The sequence below is a fragment of the Castor canadensis genome, chromosome 9 (assembly GCF_047511655.1).
Source record: "Castor canadensis chromosome 9, mCasCan1.hap1v2, whole genome shotgun sequence".
Taxonomy (NCBI): domain Eukaryota; kingdom Metazoa; phylum Chordata; class Mammalia; order Rodentia; family Castoridae; genus Castor; species Castor canadensis.
In genome coordinates this window covers 56309252-56331247 of record NC_133394.1, presented here as the reverse complement: position 1 = coordinate 56331247, position 21996 = coordinate 56309252, and the positions used below count along the sequence as shown (strand labels likewise).

The 21996-nt window shown below is 34.4% G+C and overlaps 1 protein-coding gene across 14 annotated transcripts in view; it reads left to right on the top strand.

The window, feature by feature from the left end:
* Bltp1 (bridge-like lipid transfer protein family member 1) overlaps positions 1–21996 on the top strand; it is a 230242-nt gene that overhangs the window by 101414 nt on the left and 106832 nt on the right. For all 14 annotated transcript variants that reach the window (XM_074041667.1, XM_074041672.1, XM_074041678.1 and 11 more), the window contains 10 exons: positions 35–232; positions 913–1124; positions 3974–4125; positions 4696–4846; positions 5027–5179; positions 7192–7432; positions 9269–9411; positions 19762–19981; positions 20452–20610; positions 21368–21543. In XM_074041667.1, the coding sequence (XP_073897768.1) occupies positions 35–232; positions 913–1124; positions 3974–4125; positions 4696–4846; positions 5027–5179; positions 7192–7432; positions 9269–9411; positions 19762–19981; positions 20452–20610; positions 21368–21543 (1805 nt within the window). The remainder of the gene's footprint in view (positions 1–34; positions 233–912; positions 1125–3973; positions 4126–4695; positions 4847–5026; positions 5180–7191; positions 7433–9268; positions 9412–19761; positions 19982–20451; positions 20611–21367; positions 21544–21996) is intronic.

The window sequence follows — 21996 nt, the reverse complement described above, 5'->3', positions numbered from 1 at the left end:
AAAAATATTCATTTTTCTCTCTTTGATTAAATAGACATTGGGACCTGTGCCATCACTGCTATTCCTTTTGAGAAGTCCAAAGTTTTATTTACTCTTGAAGAACTGGATGAATTTACTTTTGTAGATGAAACAGATCAGCAAGCTTTTCCAGATGTAACTCGAATAGGTCCCAGCCAAGAAAAATGGGGTTGGATAATGTTTGAATGTGGACTTGAAAATTTAACAATAAAAGGTAATTTTTTTTTAATCCCTTCCCTGAATTCTGCTTAAGTGGGCAGGGAGGTAATTTAATTCACATTGTGGAAATGTTTTCAACAATTTTGAGTTTCAGCAACCTGAATGAGCATAATAAAGCAGAATGTGGTACCTGGGATTATTTACCAGGGTTGGATATGCCAACCAGATTCCACAAGTGGCACTTTTTCCTCCAAAATGAGGGTATGTGTCCTGACATACCAAACCTCAATGTCTGAACAAAATAATCTGTGATTTAGATAAAATTCTAAGTCCAGCTTTTTGAAAACTAGATTTTTTTTATTTTTGGAATTGAGTATAAATAGGGTTTATACTCAATTTATGTGGGATGTAAATATTGTAAATTCTTTGTTTAGTGAAAAATACATATTTGCTTTTTATATATTCTTAAAGGATATTTTAAAATAGCAAGATTGAATTTTATAGAAGACTTTTAGATTTAGTCCTATACAGTGTAGTACCTGCTATAATATTAATAGTTGTATATGCCTACACTAACTTACTTGATAAGTCAGTTATACATATCTTTTATAGAGAAGGGCAATGTATTGGTGAGGAAAAAACATGGTCTGTGTGAAAACTTCTGTTATATTGTAGAGTACAGCATTAAAACACACATCCATTGTTTTTAATACACGAATCCCTTTATTTTTACAGGAGGAAGACAGTCTGGTGCTGTTTTATATAACAGTTTTGAAGTTATGGGTAAAGCTAGTGTCCCAGAAAGGGGTGGAGTGCTAACTTCCAATAATTCTTCCGATTCTCCAACGGGCAGTGGCTATAATACTGATGTCTCTGAAGACAATCTTCCATGTGACCGGACAAGCCCTGCCTCAGACGTAAATGGAAATTCTGTTTCAGATGAACAAGTTGGTGAATTTCTAATAATAATAATAATAATAATAATGCTTTGGAAATAGAGAACTACTCAATTGAAAATTAATTTCTGGAAGATAATTGCTTATCATTTTTGATTTGTGTATTTGCCTAAATATTAGTGATAGTATGTTGATGAATATACTATGACTAGAGTATAATTTCTGAAATGTATTATAAGTATATGTATATTCCATCATAGTACTTAGTATAATACATTGTTCATGTTATGCACTTAGCATTTGTTGAATTCATGAATTAATGGAACTTAAGAAAGTAGGTCTTTTGTTTCATGAATTTTGGCAGAAGTTGTTTTTTAAAAATTAATTTTGTTACTGGTAGTATTTCATGTAAGTTCTAAATATTTTCATTAGTACCTGCTTATTTAAGATAGAGTTGTGAATATTACCTTATATTCAATTAGTTTATTTTTAATATGATAGAATTTCATAGTCGTGGGTATAGTAGCAGATAACAAAAATACTTGAAATTCTGTATGGCAGAAGAGCTGGGCTCCTAACTGATTGGTTAGAGTTAGCTACCTTTTCCTAAGTTTCTTCAGCTGTGACAAGGAGTATGGTAATAATATTGACTTTACAGAGTAGTGAAGATTTAATTCAGTATCTAGCACACAATAAGAATTTAGGAAATGTGCACACATGAAATATTCTTCTGTTCATTTTTAAAATTTGACCAATTTAAGATCAAAGAAAAAAACTTCAAAAAAATCTACATTTTAATTAAGAAATGTGTCACAGTTATCCAGTGTTCATGGTTATACTCATTACTGCTCCTCAGATTCCTGGAGATTTTTTTTTTTAATTTAGTTTATAGTTAAAGACTTTAATCAGTTTTCTCGAGCTCTTTGGAAGTGTTTGGGGATGGATTAGCATTTTAATTAGGGAACAGTTGGTTCAGCATTATTCCTTCTCCTCACCAATGAAATATTTGGTGAGATATTTAATTGGTCTTTTTCTCAGATTCTAGCCTTCTTGCTGACAGTCCTTGACTTTCATAAGTATTTTCTTACAGTGCTCTTTCTTTTCTTGGTCGTTTCCTTATGGAATTCTTTTTCCTTCTCAAATATGGTTGTTCCTCAGAGGTTCTGTTCCTAGCTTTTCTTCTTGCTGTGTATCTACTCCTTTGACTCATTTTCTAGGCCAGTTCCATGATGTACTGATGCTTCTCTTTTCCATTAGTTATGCCTGTGGTAACATTTCTTGACTGGAGCTCCAGAATTACGTTCAGTGGCCTCTTACATAACATCAGCATTTACATGTGCCATGGGCACCAAAATGCAGTCAGTCTAAAAGTAGATATGTTACTACTTTGCATGAACCAGTACATTTTTATAATTAATTATACATAAGTCTTCCTCCCTCTAAAAATTCTAAAAAGTTCTATATCTTTGTATACCCGGTGCCTGCCTTACAGCCTTTTATCTGAAACCTATGGACAAGATGTATTTGAAAAATCAGAGGTTTTTATTTAATATTTATTTATTTTTTGTGTTACTTGGGATTGAACCCAGGGACTGTACATGCTAAGCAAGAGCTGTACCATTGACCTTCCACTGCAGTTCAATATTTATTTTTAACATACTAAGTCTTGTTATTTTTAAGGTACTTAGTAGTGTCACATGCTGAAACTTCAGGTCTCAAGTGATCCTCCTGCATCAGCCTCCAAGTAGCTGGGAGTACAGACATGTACCATTATGTCCAGCTTAGCTTTTTTTTTTCTTTTAAAGAAAGGTAATATGGTAGGTATGCTGTATATTACATAAATTCCTAATGGGATCTGCGGCAGCTCACCTTGAAATACTTTAATAATTCTGCTTAACATTAAGCAAAACACCAAGTGGGATAAAATTGTCCCTCATCCGTTCAGACCAGATTTTGCTGCCACATTTATAAAGGAAAGGAAAGAGGACGGGATCAGGTAAAGAAAAGAAAGATGTAATTGTTTGACACTTCATGGATTTCAGAAGTAAGTGATTGTACACTTGTGTTTCATGACTACCAATTTTGTAATTACTTGTGACGCAGTAGGATTCAAAGTTGTTTTGCGGGTACTTTCATTCTGTGATCATCCCACAAACATTCAAATGTTTTGCTTATCTTCATCAACAACATCTAAAAGTGAATTAGTGACTAGCAAGTAGATGTAACTTGCAGAAGATTTGTCTCTTTAATATTATGCTTTTTACTCCCCTCTTAAGAAGAGTAGTAATTGTACATCTAAAAAATATTCTTATTATTCAATACAGATTCAGAATACTAGCATATAAAATAAGACTTTTTATTATAAAGTGTTATTTGTACATTTCACAATAGTTTTTTTTGTGGCACTTTATTGGGGAAGTTGAAAATATTTATTGAAATGAAATGGAAAGCATATTGGAATAGGAAGCCGAAGACCTGAATTTTTATCACCCATTCTACAACTTAATAGTTATATGCTCTCTGACAAATCCCGAGACCTCACAAGACTTCTTTGTTTCATTTTCTTCATCTGGAAGAGGTATCATTCAGCATCCCTAAACAAATGCAATTGAATGAAGTGATTAAGTGAAACCCTTTTGTTCTTCTAGCTCCAATTTATGGTTTATAGTGTGCTAGTTTTTCAGACTATGCTTCTTGGAACTTTAAAGGATTCATAGATATTTCTCAGAATCAACAGAAGGTTATGATGAGCAATGTTCACGTTACCTATTTTGTGTAATGATTTTATCTGTAAAACCTGACTGATGAAAATATTTCATGCTTAACACTAACAAACCTCTGTGTTAGTGTTTTTAAGGGGGCAATACATTAATGAATTTTTGGCATTCTATTTTATATAGGATGAAGGAGTTGAATCTGATGATTTGAAAAAAGATCTACCTCTAATGCCTCCACCTCCAGATTCATGTAGCATGAAATTGACCATTAAAGAAATTTGGTTTAGTTTTGCAGCACCCACCAATGTGAGGTCTCCTACACATGCATTTTCTAGGTAAAGAGATTTAAAGTTTAGTACTGTGTGTTGATGTTTCCTGTTTAATAGTATATAATTCTTTATATACTTTTTGAATTTTTTTCTGATTTATCTAATACTCTAAGAGTACTAAGGTTGTTGCTTTTTTCATACTTTCTGTGCACATTATCCTCTCCTTATTTGACCCAATTGCTTTCCTGTTCTTTCAGTTTTATTTTTACTTGTCTCACTGTTTCAGATTCTTGTTTACACTTTCTTTTTTACTTATGATAGGTTTTTTCCCCTATCTTTTCTTATTTTCCATTTCATAGTTAACATTTTCATAATTTATCAGTGATTAAAAGGAAAATAAAATGATTTTGCCCATCAGCCAGTAAAGCTGATCATGACATGACTGTAATCACAGCAGTTGGTAGGCTGAGGCAACAGGATTGAGAGTGTGAGGTCAGCCTGGGCTATATAGTGAGACACTGTCTCAATCCCCCCGCCCCCTCCCAAAAAAAAAATCCAGTTAAGTACTGTAGGTATGGGAAGTTGTTTGTAATATAAATTTCGAGAGTTGTAATAATTTTATATTTGTTTTAAAAGGCAACTGAACCTTTTAAGCACAGCAACTCCAGCTGTTGGTGCATGGCTTGTTCCCATTGACCAACTGAAGTCATCCTTAAACAAACTAGAAACTGAGGGAACCTTGAGAATTTGTGCAGTTATGGGATGCATAATGACAGAAGCATTAGAGGTATGTCTTTTAATCATGTAAGGTACCACACATACTTTCTTATTGAAAATGATCTCTTACTACTAATCATTATTAGAAAATGTCAAACCTGCAGGTTATTAACTAATACATATCTTTTATTGTACAAGCTTTCATACATATCATTCTAATTCATTCTAAGTTGTTGTTGCTTGGTTTCAGAATAAAAGTGTACATTTTCCCCTAAGAAGTAAATACAACAGGCTTACAAAAGCTGCTCGCTTTCTCCAAGAAAATCCTTCATGTTTACTATGTAACATACTACACCACTATCTGCACCAGGCAAATTACTCTATCATTGATGATGCTACAATGGTAAGTCACTTCTTTAGCTTTGAAGAAGTCACTATTCTGTTGTAGGAATACTGACTCTCAGATTTGAGATGTATAGGTAAAGTCCAAAGGGAGATGTCATTAGAAATGTAAGTTGGTAGAAAACAGTGTCTTCAGATTAATGATATGGGAGTTGCCAGAATAAAGGTGCTACCAGAAAATGTGGACATGGATAAGATTTCTTGGTATGATATGTTGAGTGAGGAAGTGGCATGGATGGAATCCTGAAAAATGCCAAAATTAAAGGAGGATAGGGAAGTTGGATAGAAGTGCACAGAGTACTGAGAATGGAAAGGAAGAGGTAGGAGAACTAAGAAAGTTATATTTTCCGAGCTAAAAGAATAGATTTCAAGCAAAGAATAATCACAAAAGTCAAACTTCACATAATGGCTTAATAAAATAAGGACTAATTAATGATATAGGGGAGAATATATAATTGTGCAAAGTAAATACAATTCATCCCTGCTCCTAGAAAAGGCTGACAATGTGTTTTGATTAGGGTTTTAGAGTTTTGAGGACATCCCTTCTCTTCTCTTGGCTTCTGGGCAGTAGAGCATACAGAAGCATGTTCAGTCGAATTAGAGACGGTGTATCAGTATTATTAATGACCATCCATGCCATTGACCAAACAAGTCAATCTTTAGTTAGAGATAGATTTATAAAAAGATACTTAGATCTGAGACTGTTCTGTTTCCTCCTTGTGAATTGAAGACTCAGAAGGTCAAAGTGCAAGTCTAACTTGCTCATCTTATAAAAGAGTGGCAGACATTTCCCATGGATATATGCTCCGTCAGATGTGCTTTCCACTTAAGAGGAAAAGGTACCTGTTGACCCTCATATTTAGGAAGGAAATGGCAGGCCAGATATTCCTCAGAAATTAAATGGGATGATTTCTGGCCTCTAGTAAATGGCTTTCTTCAATCAAATTGGGTATTTATCCTAACATGAGAAATAAGAAAGTAGAAGGAGAATAGTTAGTGATTTTGTCTTTAGGTGACATGAAAATAGCCAAAAGTTTCTTTCTTAAAATCATCATCATGTGGGTTAAAATGTGTTTTAAACTGTATAATTATTATTACTAATGTATTTAATGTTTAAGATAGTTGCAAGTCTATGTATGTTTAGTTAGCATTTAATTTATAGTAATTAATTCTTTTAATGTTTAAGATGTTGATAATTAAATCTTTGAGAGGAATAACTTTATTTCCTCTCAACGTATTCCAAATTGCTCCAAATGCATTTTGATTCTTCCTTTGGGCCAAAAAGGAAACAGGATTAAATGATTCTTAAGAACAATCCCAGTTTTGCACCCCATAGTTAGTGTCATATTTACTGCTATTTTGTTTTATGACAGAAATATGCAGTATATTTAGAATCTGAGTTCTGTATTAGTCTGCTTTCTGATACTTATAATGAAAGATCTGATGCTGAGTACTTCATGAAGAAGAGCTTTTCACAGTTCTGGAGATTCCAGGACATGGCACTGGCACCAGCTTGGCTCTGGTGAGGATCGCTTGGCGGATGGCATCACGATAGGAGCATGAGTGTAAGAGAGAGATCACATGACAAGACAGGAAGCCAGGGACTGAGGAGATGCTAGTCTTGCTTTTTTTTCTTTTAATAACATCCCTCTTGCCAGAACTCAACCAGGGTCAACCAGAACTACATTAGTGTATTCTAAGAGCAATGTCCTCACATGATCTCCACTATGTACAACCTCTTTAAGATGCTGTCACCTCAACATTGTCGTAGTGGGAACCAAGTTCCTAACACATGAAACATTGAGGGACAACTCAAACTATATTCAATCCATACAGATCCTGTTGTCAACTCAAGATCCTGGGTAACTTTGGATACAGATTACTTGACATCTAAGCTTTAGTTTCCTCATCTCTAAATAGGGATTTTGAGATTTAAATGACTAGACGTATCCAGAGTGCTGAATGGCCACTTACTACTTAAGTTTACTTCTAACTTTATTCTTGTTGTTATAGAGTGATGGACTTCCTGCTTTGGTAACATTAAAGAAAGGTTTAGTTGCACTGGCAAGGCAGTGGATGAAATTTATTGTGGTCACACCAGCCTTCAAAGGAGTTAGCTTACACAGACCAACTCAGCCTCTGGTACCTCAAACAGCTGTGGACTATGAACATGAAGATGGACTTGGGCTGGACAATGGGGGTGGTCTTCAAAGTGATACCAGTGCTGATGGAGCAGAATTTGAGTTTGATGCAGGTAATTCTAGCTTGTGGTGTTTTCTGGCTCAGATATGTGCATCTTCTATTAATAAATCTCTATTTAGTAATATTCCTCTTTAAAAGATATTAAGGCTTATTTTTCCCATAGTTATTAATAAATTGTTAGTATAAGCAAATCCTTTAGCTAGATTTTGCACTTAGTAAGATTATACTTAATGATAATTTCAATAATTTGTGTCCTAAATTTGAAAATGTTGTGATTTTATTATATAGGTATGATTTTTATTAATTCAAATAAATGGTAATGATTTTTGAATCTTCTTACTGACCAGATTTTATAAGTTTGATTTTGTGAAATATAGAAGACTTTTCTCATTTGTGTCCATTTTATTTGATGTTTCCAAATTAAAAATAGTCAAAATTCTTTCACTGATTAAATTGAGACCATAACACGTGAGGCTATGCAAAGCAATTGAGTGTGTACAACAATCATTTCTCCCTTTCAGTTTTGCTGGTTAATATTATGATGTGATCAACAGAAAATTGGATGACATGTGCTTGATTGGAAAATATCATCTATTTACAAAATAGACTTCTTAGTAGAAAGACATCTTATAAAAATGCTTTGAATGAAACCCATAAGTCTCCATTTAAAAATTGTATTTGTGTATGTATCTGCTTTTAAAGGAGCCTTTGTTTTATTACCTGGTGCACATTTGATTCTTGTTTTTGAATATATACCACATTTTCTTTTTTTTTTTCTTATTCTCACTGGGGGTACATGGTGGCATTTACAAAAGTTCTTACAATATATCAAATATATCATACTTGAATTCACTCCTTCTACCATTCTTCTCCATCTGCCCCTCCCACCATTCCTGGAATAGTTTCAATAGGTATCCTATTTCTTCATTTACATATGTGTGTACACAATATTTGCATTATGTTCATTCTCCTTCACCATTTCCCCACCTCCCCCCCCCTCACCAGTACCAATACCCTCAGGTAGTACCTGTTCAGCCCTCCCACTCTCCAATTTTGCATAAGAAAAAAAAGAAGAAAATGACATTTTGGCTTGTTTAGGATAGCTATACAGGGAGTTTTCTTGTGGCACTTCCATATATACATATATGGAAGTACCACAAGTTTATATGTATTATAGCCTGATTGGGTTTACTCAATAAGGAATACCTTATTACCTTTCTTATAGTGCTTTCAACAGATTTAAAAATTCTGTATTCATTCTTGTATAGAGCAAATTTGGGAGCCAACCCTGAGACTACAATTATGTTACTAAGATGGTTCTGTCTGAACAAAGTGAATATGCATTTCTGAAATGCACATAGTTTTAAATCTTTTCCAAAGGTTAATTTTTATTATTATGCCAATATGTAATATTAATGAGTTTATCTTACAATATTTTGAAAAAATACTTAAAGTGGAAGAATTTATATTTGATAAACAAATGTGTTTTAAGGAATTGGCTGGATCTTATTACCTATTTTCCAGAATTTCACGTCTACATGAAGATTGAAAGAATAGTGCAGTGAATGTCCTTTTTGAATTATCTAAAATGCCTATGTTAATCTATGACATCCTGTATGTTCTTGAGGATGATTGAATTTGATTTTTGGTCCCTGGTATTTTTTGTGTGGTACATGAAAAATTTAATAGAAAGTGTTTGCTCCTTTTACTGGGATTGAGTCAGAGGATTGATATTGGGGAGAGAAAAGTCAATACTATGACAAACTCTACAATTCTTTTGTCAAATTATGAAAACTGATTGTAGCTTTACAACCCAGAACATTGGGGTTGAAGTTTCAAGAAAATGTGTGATAATACAGAGCTCACTTTTTCTTTTGAATTATTTCAGCCACAGTCAGTGAACACACAATGCTACTAGAAGGAACAGCTAACCGGCCACCACCTGGTAGCTCGGGACCTGTTACTGGAGCTGAGATAATGAGGAAACTTTCTAAAACTCATACCCACAGTGACTCTGCATTAAAAATAAAGGTATTCTTATTTTCTGTTTGTGGTTATATTTATTTAGACTTAGAGAAGATCTGAAATTTTGTGATATCCCAAATTTAAGTATCTGTTGTCCAGCCTACATGTTCAACTAGTTTTTTATGTTGAAATTACCATGATCAGTAACTTTTAATGTACACATTTCTCTGAAAATGGTATTATTAATAATTACTATTGAATAAGGTTTAACTACCAAACTTTAGTGCTGTCCCTTTATTTTATTGAATATTGCATACAATAAATCCAGTATTGAAAATGTTGATGATCTTGTGATTGTAGTTTTAATGAGAAGTCTTATAGGCAGTGCATGAGAAATCTAAGATTTGGATTAGGTTTTTGTGATTTTATTTACATTGTCTTGTTTTAAAAAGGATAATGAATGCTTGTTAAGAGACAATAGATAGTGAAATTGGTTTGACTAGCACCTTAGAAGCCTTGGTTCGAATCCTACTCAGAGAGTAAAAAAGTTTTATTTTTAATTTATTAGCATACTATTATTGTACTTGGGATACATTGTGGCATTTACAAAAGTGCTTACAGCAAATCTAACTAGATTCACCCCCTCCATTGTTCTGCTTTATCCCTCCTCCCTCCCTTCTTAGAAGAGTTTCAGCAAGTCTCATTGTTTCATTTTCACACATGAGTACATGATATTTCCACCATACTTGCCCTCCTTTACCCTTTCATTATGTCTTCCACTCACCCACTGGTACCCACCCCCCAATTAGGACCTGTTTTACTTTCTATCCTTTATTTTTGAAAAAAAAAATTTTTTTTTTGTTTTTTTAAGATAGCTATACAGCGAGTTTCTCAGTGACATTTACTAGTATATATGTATTATATCCCCAACTGGCTCATCCCATCCATTTTTCTCCTTTTTACCTTAGTCCCCTTCTTATAGTGATTTGAACATTTTAAAATATTTCATATTTATTCTTGTCTAGAAAGTACATCAACCATGTCTACCTTCTTTATTTCCTTTTTTTACCCTCCCCTTTCTGATAGTACCTTCCCTTTAGCGTGACCTGTTTTTTATTTTTACCTTCACTATTTAGGTGTCTGATCATTGTTCAGTGGGATTTTTTTCTTGGTATTATACCTTACATGTATTTTGCATAAGTTAACCTAACCCCTGTTCATTGCACTTCCTCACCCTTTCCTCCCTACCCTGCATTGTTTAGCAGTTTCACTGTGTGTTATTGTGTCTTGTTCCTGAAGATGTGATGTATTTCATTATTATTTGCTATCTCTCTTTTGTTTTCCTCCTCTTAGTCACCTCTAACAGTCTCATTTTGGGTACATGTTCTGTATGTATTTTTTGTATGTATGGGTATATATATATGTATACATACATATATGTATATATGTATGTATACGTATATATATAAACATTGTGTATTGGACCTATATTCTACATATTAGAAAAAAATACAGCCTTTGGCTTTCTGAACCTAACATGCAATTTTTGGACTTCTGAGCCTGGCTAACTTCACTTAAGATGATATTCTTCATGTATATCCATCTACCTGTAAACAACAAAATTTCATTCTTCTTTAAGGTTGAATAAAGTTCCATTATATATACATACCACATTTTCTTAACTCATTGGTCAGTTGTGGGGCATCTTGCCTATTTCCATAGTTCAGCTATTGTGAATAATGCCGTGGAAAGCATGGGTATGCGATTGTATTTTCTGTAACCTGACCTAACATTCCTGCATGTATATCCTTAGGAATGATATTGCTGGATCATACGGCAGATCTATTTTCAGTTTTTTGAGGAACCTCCATATTTTTTTCCATAGTGGTTGCACTAATAATACATTCCTACCACAGTGTATGAGGGTTCCTTTTTCACTATATCCTTGCCAGCATTTGTTATTGTTTGTGTTCTTGATGGTGGCCATTCTGACAGGGGTGAGGTAGAACCTTAATGTAGTTTTGATTTTCATTTCCTTTATGACCAAGGATGGTGAGCATTTCTTCATGTTGTGTTTTTTAGCTAGTTGGACTTCTTCATTTGAAAAGCTTTGTTTATTGGGTCATTGATTCTTTGGCAGTTTACTTTTTTGAGTTCCTGTATACTCTGGTTATTAATCCCTTATCAGATGTATAGCTGGCAAGGATATTCTCTCATCATGTGGGCTACCTCTTCAGTCTGGTGACCATTTCTTTTGTTGTGCAGAAGCTTTTTAGTTTCATGTAGTCACATTTGTCAGTCCTTTCTCTTAGTTGCTCAGCCATTTGAGTTCTATTTAGGAAGTCATTGCCTATGTAGATTAGTTCTAGTGTATTTCCAACTCTTTGCACTGGCTTCAAAGTTTCAGGTCTTATATTAAGGTCGTGAATCTACTTGGAGTTGATATTTGTACAAGGTGTAAAACATGGATCTAGTTTCAGTTTTCTACATGTGGATATCCTTCCCAGCAACATTTTTTGAATGGGCTGACTCTATTCCAGGAATGGGTGGGTGTGGGGGCAGGAAGAAGGAGATAAAGGAGAATGATATTAAAGTTTGATATGTTATAAGAACTTTTATAAATGGCACAATGTACTCCACCCAGTACAACAAATAACAACAACAAAAAAAGGCTTCTTCATTGTATGTTTCAGGTGACTTTGTCAAAAATCAGGTGGGCCTAGGTGTGTGGAGTCATATCTGGATATTCTGTTCTGTTCCATTGGTCTTCATGTCTGTTTTTGTGCCAGTGCCATGCTGGATTTTTTTATTTCCTATGGCTCTGTAGTATAATTTGAAGTTGGGTATTGTGATACTTCTAATGTCGATCTTTTTGCTCAGTATTGACCTGGCTACTTGAGGTCTTTTCTGCTTTTGAATGTTCTCGAGGGTTGATTTTCCAACTTCTGTGATGAGTATTATTGGAATTTTGATGGTGATTGTTACTATATCCATTTTCACAGTATTGAGTCTGCCAATCCACAAACATGGGAGGTCTTTACATCTTCTGAAGTCTTCCTCAGTTTGTTTCCTTAATGGTTTGTAGTTTTCCTTCTAGAGGTCTTAAAGTTTATTCCTGGGTATGTTTTTGAGGCTATTGTAATTAGAATTGTGTTCCTATATTCTTTATCGGTATGTTCATCATTGGCTATATAGAAAAGCTACTGATTTTTGTATATTGATTTTGTATCTTGCTACTTTCTGAAGGTATGTTGATGTCTTGGAGTTTTTGTTGGAGTTTTTTGGGTCTTTTTGGTATAAGATCATGTCATCTGCAAATGTGGGTAGTCAGACTTCTTCCTTTTCTGTTTGAAGTCCTTTTTTTTCTTCTTCCTATCTTATTGCTCTGGCTGAGAATTTCAAGAGTATGTTGAATAAAAGTGGAGGAAGTGGACACCCTGGTCTCATTCCTTACTTTTTGAGGAAATGTCTTTACTTTTTCCCCATTTAATATGATGATGGTTATAGGTTTGTTGTATATAGCCATTATTGTATTGAGGTATATTCCTTCTACTCCTAGTTTCATCAAATGTTTTATTGTGAAAGCATGTTGAAGTTTGCCAAAGGTCTTTTCTGTATCCATTGAAATGATCATGTGTTTTTTTCTTTTTTTTCTGTCTTTGCTTCTGTTAATACTCTGTATTACATTTTTAAAAATGATTTGTGTATGCTGAGACATCCCTAATGATTCCCTGGATTTCCTTGGTGTTTGTTGTGATCTCCTATTTTTTGTTTCTAATTTTATTAATTGGAAGCTATTCCTTCCTCAATTCTGTCAGGTTTGCTAGGATTTTATCAATCTTAATTATCTTTTCAAAGAACCAACTTTTTGTTTCATTGATTCTTTGCCCTTGGTTTGGTCTCTATTTCATTTATTTTGGCCTTGTAGCATGGAATACTCTGTAGACATCCATCAGGTCCAAGTGATCTATGATGTCATTCAATTCTAGTTTGTTGATTTTTTTTTCCTTTTCTGGTTGACCTATCTATTGGTGATAGAGGTTTATTGAATTCTCCCACTCTTACTGTGTTCAGGTCTATCTGTATTTTTATGTCTAGTAAGTGTATGTTTAATGAAGTTGAATGTACCGACATTGGGGACATACAAGTTAACAATTGTTATTTCTTGTTGATACATTGCTCCTTTAATTAGTAAGAGGTGGCCTTCTTTGTCTCTTTGAAGTCTACTTTGTGAAATCTGTTATTTTGATGAGTTTACCTTTGTTACTTGATTTTTCTCTCTTACAGCCTTCAATATTCTTTTCTTGTTCTCTGTGCTAATTACTTTAACTATAAAATGCTATGTAGAGGTTCCATTTTAGTCATGTCTGCTTGGTGTGCTGGAGGCTTCCTGTAACTGAATGGGCATCTCATTTTTGAGACTTGGGGAAATTTTCTGCTATTATTTTGCTGAATATATTACCTATAACTTTGGGTTACACCTTTTCTCCTTCTTTGATGGCCATGATTTACAGGTTTGGTCTTTTGATTGAGTCACAGAGTTCTTGCATTTTCCTTTTGCAGCTCCTCATTCTTTTGTCTAAGAATTCTTCTGCTTTTTGTTTATTTCTATTTTGTCTTTGAGCCCTGAAATTTTGTCTTCCATGTGTTCTAATCCCCCGGAGTGGCTTTCAACTGTATTTTTAATTTGACTTAAGGAACTTTTTATTTCTAGGGTTTGGTTCTTTTTATTTTTTTGAGACTGTTTGTGTCTTTGTTAAACTCTTTCGTATCTTGTACTGTTTTCTTTATTTTATTTATTTCTTTTTTTTATAACAACCTTAGTTTCATTTTGGAGTTTGTGAAAATCCTCTTTAATTTAGTTTTTGCTGTTTCTTCTCTAGTGTTTTTTAAATCCTTGTTCTCCTGAAATTCTTTCAGTTGGTTTTGTAATTCTTCTTTAAGCTCATTGGACATTCTTATCATAATTGTTCTGACAGCAGCAACTGAGGATTCATTCCTTCACTTTCCACCAAATCCTTTATGGTTTTATTATTAGGCTTTTGAGGAGTCCTATTCCCCAGTCTTCTTTTTTTTCCTCATGTTTCCATTTTGTGCTTTGCTCATGTGTTATTGGTTAGTTAGTTAGGGAGTCTTATTCACCTTCTACCTTTCCCTTGACTCAGTTTCTTTGCTCTGACTAGCTTGGGTGTTACCTAGGTTGTTGTAATATTTCTGTTCACTGACCCAACAAATTCACAGATTCATCACTAAATATAATACAGGATATTAACAAAAGCAAAGAGATTAACCACATGATCATCTCAGTAAATGTGGAAAAAAACCTTTGACAAAACTCTACATTCTTTCATTATAAAAGCTCTGATGAAACTAGGAATAGAAGGAATGTACCTCAACCTAATAAAGGCTAAATGGGGTAAAAAAAACTTACACTGCTTCCTCTAAAGTAAGGAATGAGACAAGGGTGTCCACTCTATCCACTCTTATTCAACATAGTCTTGGAATGTATAGCAAGAGCTATAAGACAACAAGAAGAAATACATGGAACACAAATTGAAAAAATAGGGAAGTCAAACTATCTCTATTTGCAAATGTCATGATCTTTTACCTAAAAGACTCCAAAAACTTCACCAAGAAACTCCTAGACATCATAAATAAAGTCAGGAATATAGAAAGAAAGAACGTTAGTTTGCAAAAATCAGTAGCTTTTCTATATACCAACAATGAACAGTCTGAGAAAGAATATACGAAATCAATTCTATTTAAAATAGCCTCAAAAAAAAAGTACCTTGGAACGATCTTAACAAAGGATGTCGAAGACCTCTACAGTGAAAATTATAAACCATTGAAGAAAACTATATGAAATGGAAAGATCTCTCATGATCATGGATTCATAGGATCAATATTGTGAAAATGGCTATATTACCAAAAGCAATCTACATGTTTAATACAATCCCCATCAAAATTCCAGTGACATTCATTACAGAGATTAGAAAATGAACATTAAAGTTCATTTGGAAGCACAAAAGACCATGAATAGCCAAGGCAATACTGAGCAACAAGAGCAATGCTGGAGGTATTACAATACCCAACTTCAAATGGTACTACAGAGATACAGCAATAAAAACAGTATGGTCCTGACATAAAAATACATGTGAAGGCAATTGTAACAGAGTAGAAGATCCAGATATTAATCCACACAGCTTTGACCACCTGATTTCTGACAAAGGCATCACAAGCATATGATGCCCAACAAATGTTGCTGGGAAAAGTGGATATCTGTCTGTAGAAAACTGAAAGTATATCCTTTCTTTCACCCTCTACAAGAATCAACTCAAAGTGGATTAAGGACTTACAAATATAAGACCTGAAACTTTGAAAGATTGACAAATGGGACTGACTACATGAAATTAAAAAGCTTCTGCACAGCAAAAGAAATGGTCACCAAATTGAAAAGGCTGTCCACAGAATGGAACAAAATTTCTGCCATCTATACAACTGACAGAGGATTAATAACTAGACTATACAGGGAGCTCAAAATACTAAACTCTCAAAAAGTCAATGACCCAATGAAGAAAAGGGTAAAAGAACCGAACAGAGCTATTTCAAAGGACCAGACAGTTCATAGTTTTACTTTTTTTTTTTTTTGAAAGTCTTCATGTAGACTTATTAACATTCAGAATCCAAGCGGCATTTGATTATACCCACCTGTAATCCTAGCTACTGAGGGGGTAGAGATGTGGAAGATTGAAGTTCGAGGGTAGAGAAAAAGTTAGTGAAACTCCCATTTCAACAAAAAAACTTTGTGTGGTGGTTAATGGTTGTAATCTCAAGAATAAAGGAAATTTGGTAGGAGGATTATGGTCTGAGGCCTGCCTAAGTAAAAATGCATGAGACCCTAGCTGAAAAATAACTAAAGCAAAAGAGGACTGGGAGGACGTTGCTACAGAGCACTTACCTAGCAAGCACAAGGCCCTATGTTCAAACCCCAGTACCAAGAAAAAAGAAAAAAAAAATCCATAAGTAAATGATAATTTGGGTGATATTAAAATATAAAATTTATATAGAAAAAATGTATACATAGCAAACAAAATACAAGACAATGGGCAAATTTCTTAAAACAAAATCATGAGATAAAGACCAGAAACCAAAATGGGGGAGAAAAGGGTAAAGAACACAAATAGGCAAGTCCCCGAAAAGTATAAATGCACATGTGAAACTATATTCTCTTAAATCTAAAATAAAATGCCATTTCCATTTTTATTTGTCAGACCGGAAAGCTAAAACTTTTGATCATATACCTTGTAAGTGAAGATGTTAGAAAATAGTCCCTGTCACGTGTAATTGAAACTGAACTGGGTTGTTGTTTCCTGGGTTCATGTCTTGGCTCAGTTGATGATTGAAGGCACTGGACAAGCAGTTAAGAGTTAAGAGAACTTCATGTCAGACCAGGAGTTAAAAGTAAAGCAAGCACAAAGTTCCTTGAAAGGATAGCAAAGCACCCTAATGAGTGAGACTTAGCGAAAGAGCTAAGCCAAAGAATGACTGGAGCTCATGCAACTAAATAGAGGAGCCTGATTTTGGGCACCTGCCCCTACTCTACTTTGAAGGTTTAGCTATAATTGGCTATCTAATTAACTTCTTCCTGAAACTGACCATCTGGCTGCCCCCCATCCTTATCGAACTGGACATTCCTAGAGGGTCTCGTTAGTCCATTCTGTCCTTGTGGCTTGTCACCTACATTTTATTCTTTTTGTATGTCTTGGGAAAGTTTTCTCTTACTTTCCTTTACAGGTCCTTAAATGGCTGCCTCTGGGAATTTTTTTTTTTGTTTCCCCTCTCTCAGAAAAATGACCTCTGCACGAAACCACCTATGTGAAAATCCTGTTTCTCATGTCTCCCTAGATGTTTTACTTTAAAGGTGACTTCCTGTGTTTATCTAAAGCAAAGTTACATCTACCATTTTATTTCCAAAGCAATTCTTGCCATTTGTTTCCCCTCACTTTGTCCCCTTACAGTATTAGTGAGAGTTGCAGTTCCTTGGAAGAACAATGTGGCAAGATGTAATGAAATTTAAAATGTTATACCCTTTTGTTTAGTATTTCCAGGTCTAGGTATTGATTCTAGAGAAATAGTCATAAATCCTCAAACATGCATGTACAAAGATATTTATAATTGGAAAATAATGGGAACAACATAAATGACTAAGCATTAGAGGACTAATAAAGTATGCACTATACAGATGTGTACTATAAAACCTATAAACAGATAAAGTAGATATTTAAGTCAATATGGAGTGAGCACTAAAGTACATAGATTAAATTAATACAAAATATAGGAAAATATGTACTATATCCTTTTATAGCATATAAATAATTTATAAAAAGATAAGAATCATGTAAGAGGACCTCTGCGGGAGGGGTCTAGAAGATGGAATGCAGTAGAGACTTTCTATGGAATCTTTTGTGCTTTTAAAATTTTTATTCTATGTAAATATTGCTCTTTTTATTATTAAAGTATTCAGTTAAGTTTTTTTTAATTTAAAAAGCCCTAGATATAAAATAATAGATTGATGATAATAATTGAATAATAGATTGATATATATTTTTTAAGCTTGTATATTAAGCTTATTCAGTTTACTCTATTCCCATAATATAGGTAGTCGACTCCTGGGACACTTGTCTCAGCTCTTTTACCTATAGACAGTATTTGAAAACCCTCTGATCATATTCAGGTATTTCATTGTTAATGCTATCCTGTCTCAGGAGTTTTTTTTAGTATTCTTTTATTTATGAATTATAAAATACCTCCAAACAATTGAAATTCAAAGTTCTTTGTTTCATATTTCTGCTTTTCAAGATGTTTTTATTTTAGTCTTTTGTGTGTGTGTGTGTGTGTGTGTGCTAAAGTTTAAATTGATCTGAAATGGTAATCTTAGATGTGACAGAACAGATTAAACAATTATGAAATTAAAGACTTGCTAGAAATTCTTTTTGGTATTTAGTGTTTTCCAGAGAATCAACCCTTCACACAGATTTTTTTATTAAGGAATAACAATAGTATGAAGAATTTTGGCATTGAATCAATAGGATAGGTTAAGAAAGTCAGATTTTTCCCGTATTTTCTTTTATAAGTGATTTTCTTCTTTTGAGAGATAGAATGAATCTTCCACCTTGGAGAACTTGTTAGGCATTTAATAAGATAATACATGAAACATGTTTAGTAGGTGTTTAATATGTTGTAAGTGCTCTTTTATTTCCGACAGTGAAACTCTTCCTTCCTCTTTCCCTGCCTAACTGAGGGCATGTAAAACTGTACAGATCTCTCTGCTTTCCAGAGCAAGCTAAGACATAGGGGGTTTTATAGCACTTGGTAATCTTTGCCCCTGCTTCCCCTGTTCTTATCAAAAAGCCACTAGTTTCCCTCCAGTAGGTGTCTACACTGACCTGTATTAAGAACCTGCAGGGAAGTCAGATGAAGGTACATGATTTTCCTTTCTCTAGTTTCTATTAGGCATTTTACAGATTACTTTCAGTGTATATACTTTTTTTTCCCATCTTGGTGGTACCTGTGCATTGGACTCAGGACTTCACGTATGGTAGACAAGCACACTACTGCTTGAGCTAGACCTCCAGCCCTTTGTGCTCTGGTCATTTTGGAGATAGGGTCTCACATTTTGTCCAAACTGACGTGGACCATGATCCTCCTGTTTTACACTTCCCACTGTAGTTGGTATGGCAGGCACACAGTGGCATGCCCAGTTTTTTTTTCTGTTGAGATGGGGGTCTTTTTTACTTTTTACCTTGTCTGGCCTTGAACTGTGATCCTTCTCTTCTCAGCCTACTATGTAGCTAGGGTTACAGGCATGAGCCTGTAATGCCCAGCTTTTAGATATTTCATAGAGGGATTAGTTTAAATAATGGAGATTGTATCTGGGTATTAGTTTGCTGATTCAGTAAAAAAGCAGTGGTACAATTATTTGAGCCTACTTACATTTTTTTCTTTATTAGCCATTGGGGTGTTCTTCAGCACTACCCACAGCTTTCTGAACTTCTGATACTCTGTTCACTATTCCCTAGGCATTAACCAGTATCTTATTTGTTACAGTCTGTTTGAAATGTTGTGCTATGGTCTGTATGTTTTTTCAGTAAGAACAGAATTAATCATACATACTGAAAATAAGGGATTTTGCATCAGTATAGTAAATAATAATAAAAGTGACTCTTTGTATTGTATTACAGAACTACAGAACATGCTTACTTACATTTGAGAGTCACTGCAGTTCCAGTAGACACAACCAGTTTTACTATCAATGTGCAGAATAACCAGCAGTAATAGCAACATTCATAGTAGTTCTAATTGTCAGCAGTCATTGTTGTTTGCATAAGAATGAACCCTGTGTTATTCCTTCTTTAGGGCATACATCCATATCATTCTCTGAGCTATACCAGTGGAGACACTGCCACAGATTCTCCAGTGCATGTTGGACGTTCAGGGATGACAGTAAAAGAGAGTCCACGGAAGGAGAGTCTCCTCAGCTACCTGACTGGAAGCTTCCCAAGCTTGCACAACCTTCTAGAAGGAACTCCTCAGAGAAGTAGTGCAGCTGTAAAGAGCAGCTCCCTAACGAGAACAGGTGCCTCCCCTAGACTTGATAATTGTACCTTAGTTTCATGGGGGGAATTAAAAAATATAGGACGAGTTTATTTAGACATTTACATTGGTTAGATGACTAATCTTTTGTATTGTGCTTTATTTTTGAGAAAGTATTTTAGAAGACATTTCTGTTTGGTTTTGTAACTTTTGGGTGTCTTTGTGCCTTTTATTTGCATTTTAAAATTGCAGTACTGACTAATGTCAACCTAAGCAATCTGGTGTGGTATGTGGCTAGACCAGCCAAAACAGAATCTCCCTCCCCTTATAATAAAAATAAATGTATATTAATGCTTTAGTGTTTACACACCAGTATCATGCCATGAGAGTTGAAAGCATATTCAAACAAGTTTAAGCTTTCTTTGAATTAATAATTTGAAAATAATTGTATAAATCCCCTTTTCTGTTCCTTAGTACATAAGTAATTCTGTGCTTAGTAAACTTTATTTTCAGGAAATACAGTGACCACTGACATGTTATCTGAACATCCTTTGCTATCTGAGCCATCATCTGTGAGTTTCTATAATTGGATGTCAAATGCTGTGGGTAATCGAGGAAGTGTGGTACAAGAATCTCCTGTTACAAAATCAGGACATAATAGTCTTCCAACAGGTATTGAGCTACCTTACTTAGTTTATCTGCCTAAGTGGCACATATAGCTATAGCAAAATCCTGCTTTTCAGAGAATAATTTAAAATTTTTAAAAAATTCGGTTCATTTATAAATGCCTTTGATAATATTGTGATTGACAGAGTAGTAAGCACTTTGTGTTTGTAGAAAGGCAAATATGTAAAATATGATATTATACATGTAATAAGTTTAAAATTTCCATTTACTGTGGCTGCTTCAATTTTTACAATGCCAAAAGGAGGTAAATGGAAAAAATGCAAAGTCAAATTTTATACTTATAATTTGGGAAATAATTTTAGTTGATCCAGAGTCCTCAGAGACATAAAAACTATGATTCCTACAATGTATGAAGAAGTAAGGGAGACAGCATCTTTCTGGTTCTAGTCTCACTACTGCACAGAGTGAATGTAATTTAAATTTTAGGAGGAAGAGACAGAATGGTTGTTCTCTATTGCAGGTCCTTTGCCTGGGGACTTAAATGAAAAGGGGAATAGAGAGGAAAGAAAGAGTGTCATTTCAGTTTTTTTCTGCCTTAGGAAAGCGGATGTAAGATTCTGTGACACATTTGGCTTTTGTTGTGACACACCTGCTTTTTGTAGCCTGCCATTGTCCGTAACTCTTCGTGCATGAGAAGCTGATCAGACAGGAATAGGCGTCATAACTTTTACCTTCCTATGCTCTTTTATGTTGTTTCTATTTCTCAACAACTGACATCTTATTCCTGAACATTTACTCGTAGGTGTTGCACCCAATCTTCCTACGATACCCTCAGCCTCAGATTTCAACACTGTCTTGTCTAGTGACCAGAACACTCTGGATGGCACACATTCTCAGCATAGCACTAGTCAGGATGATGTGGCAGGTGTAGAAGAAGCAAACCAAGGATTTCCTGCTGTTCAGCTTGCTGATGCACAGGTGAGCCAGCCTGGTTCTCCATAATTGTGTAATACCTTTCTCTGCAGCACTTTGGAACCATCAACCAGGTACACTTGGAGTTCTAGTGAAAATCTCTACTTTCTACCTGCAGACAGGTAGAGAATACAATAGAGAACAGAAAATGAGAAAGGCCCTTAAAAAGTATGTAAATTAGTTACATGTGCAAAGTAACAGACCATCTATAGATGATCATCACCCAAAAGTCTTACATTTTTGTTATTTGCTATAAATCTGCTAAGTTATATGAATAGTAAGTTCAATTTAATCATATTCCATAGGTTTTTTTTTTGTGTGTGTATGTGTGATGTTAATACTTTCTTTAAGCAAATAATTGGGAGGCATTGATTATTTTAGAACAGAGGAGTAAATAATATAGGAATTTATATGAGTAGCAATGCTTTACATGAATCCAAGTAAAGAAACTAGTGAAGA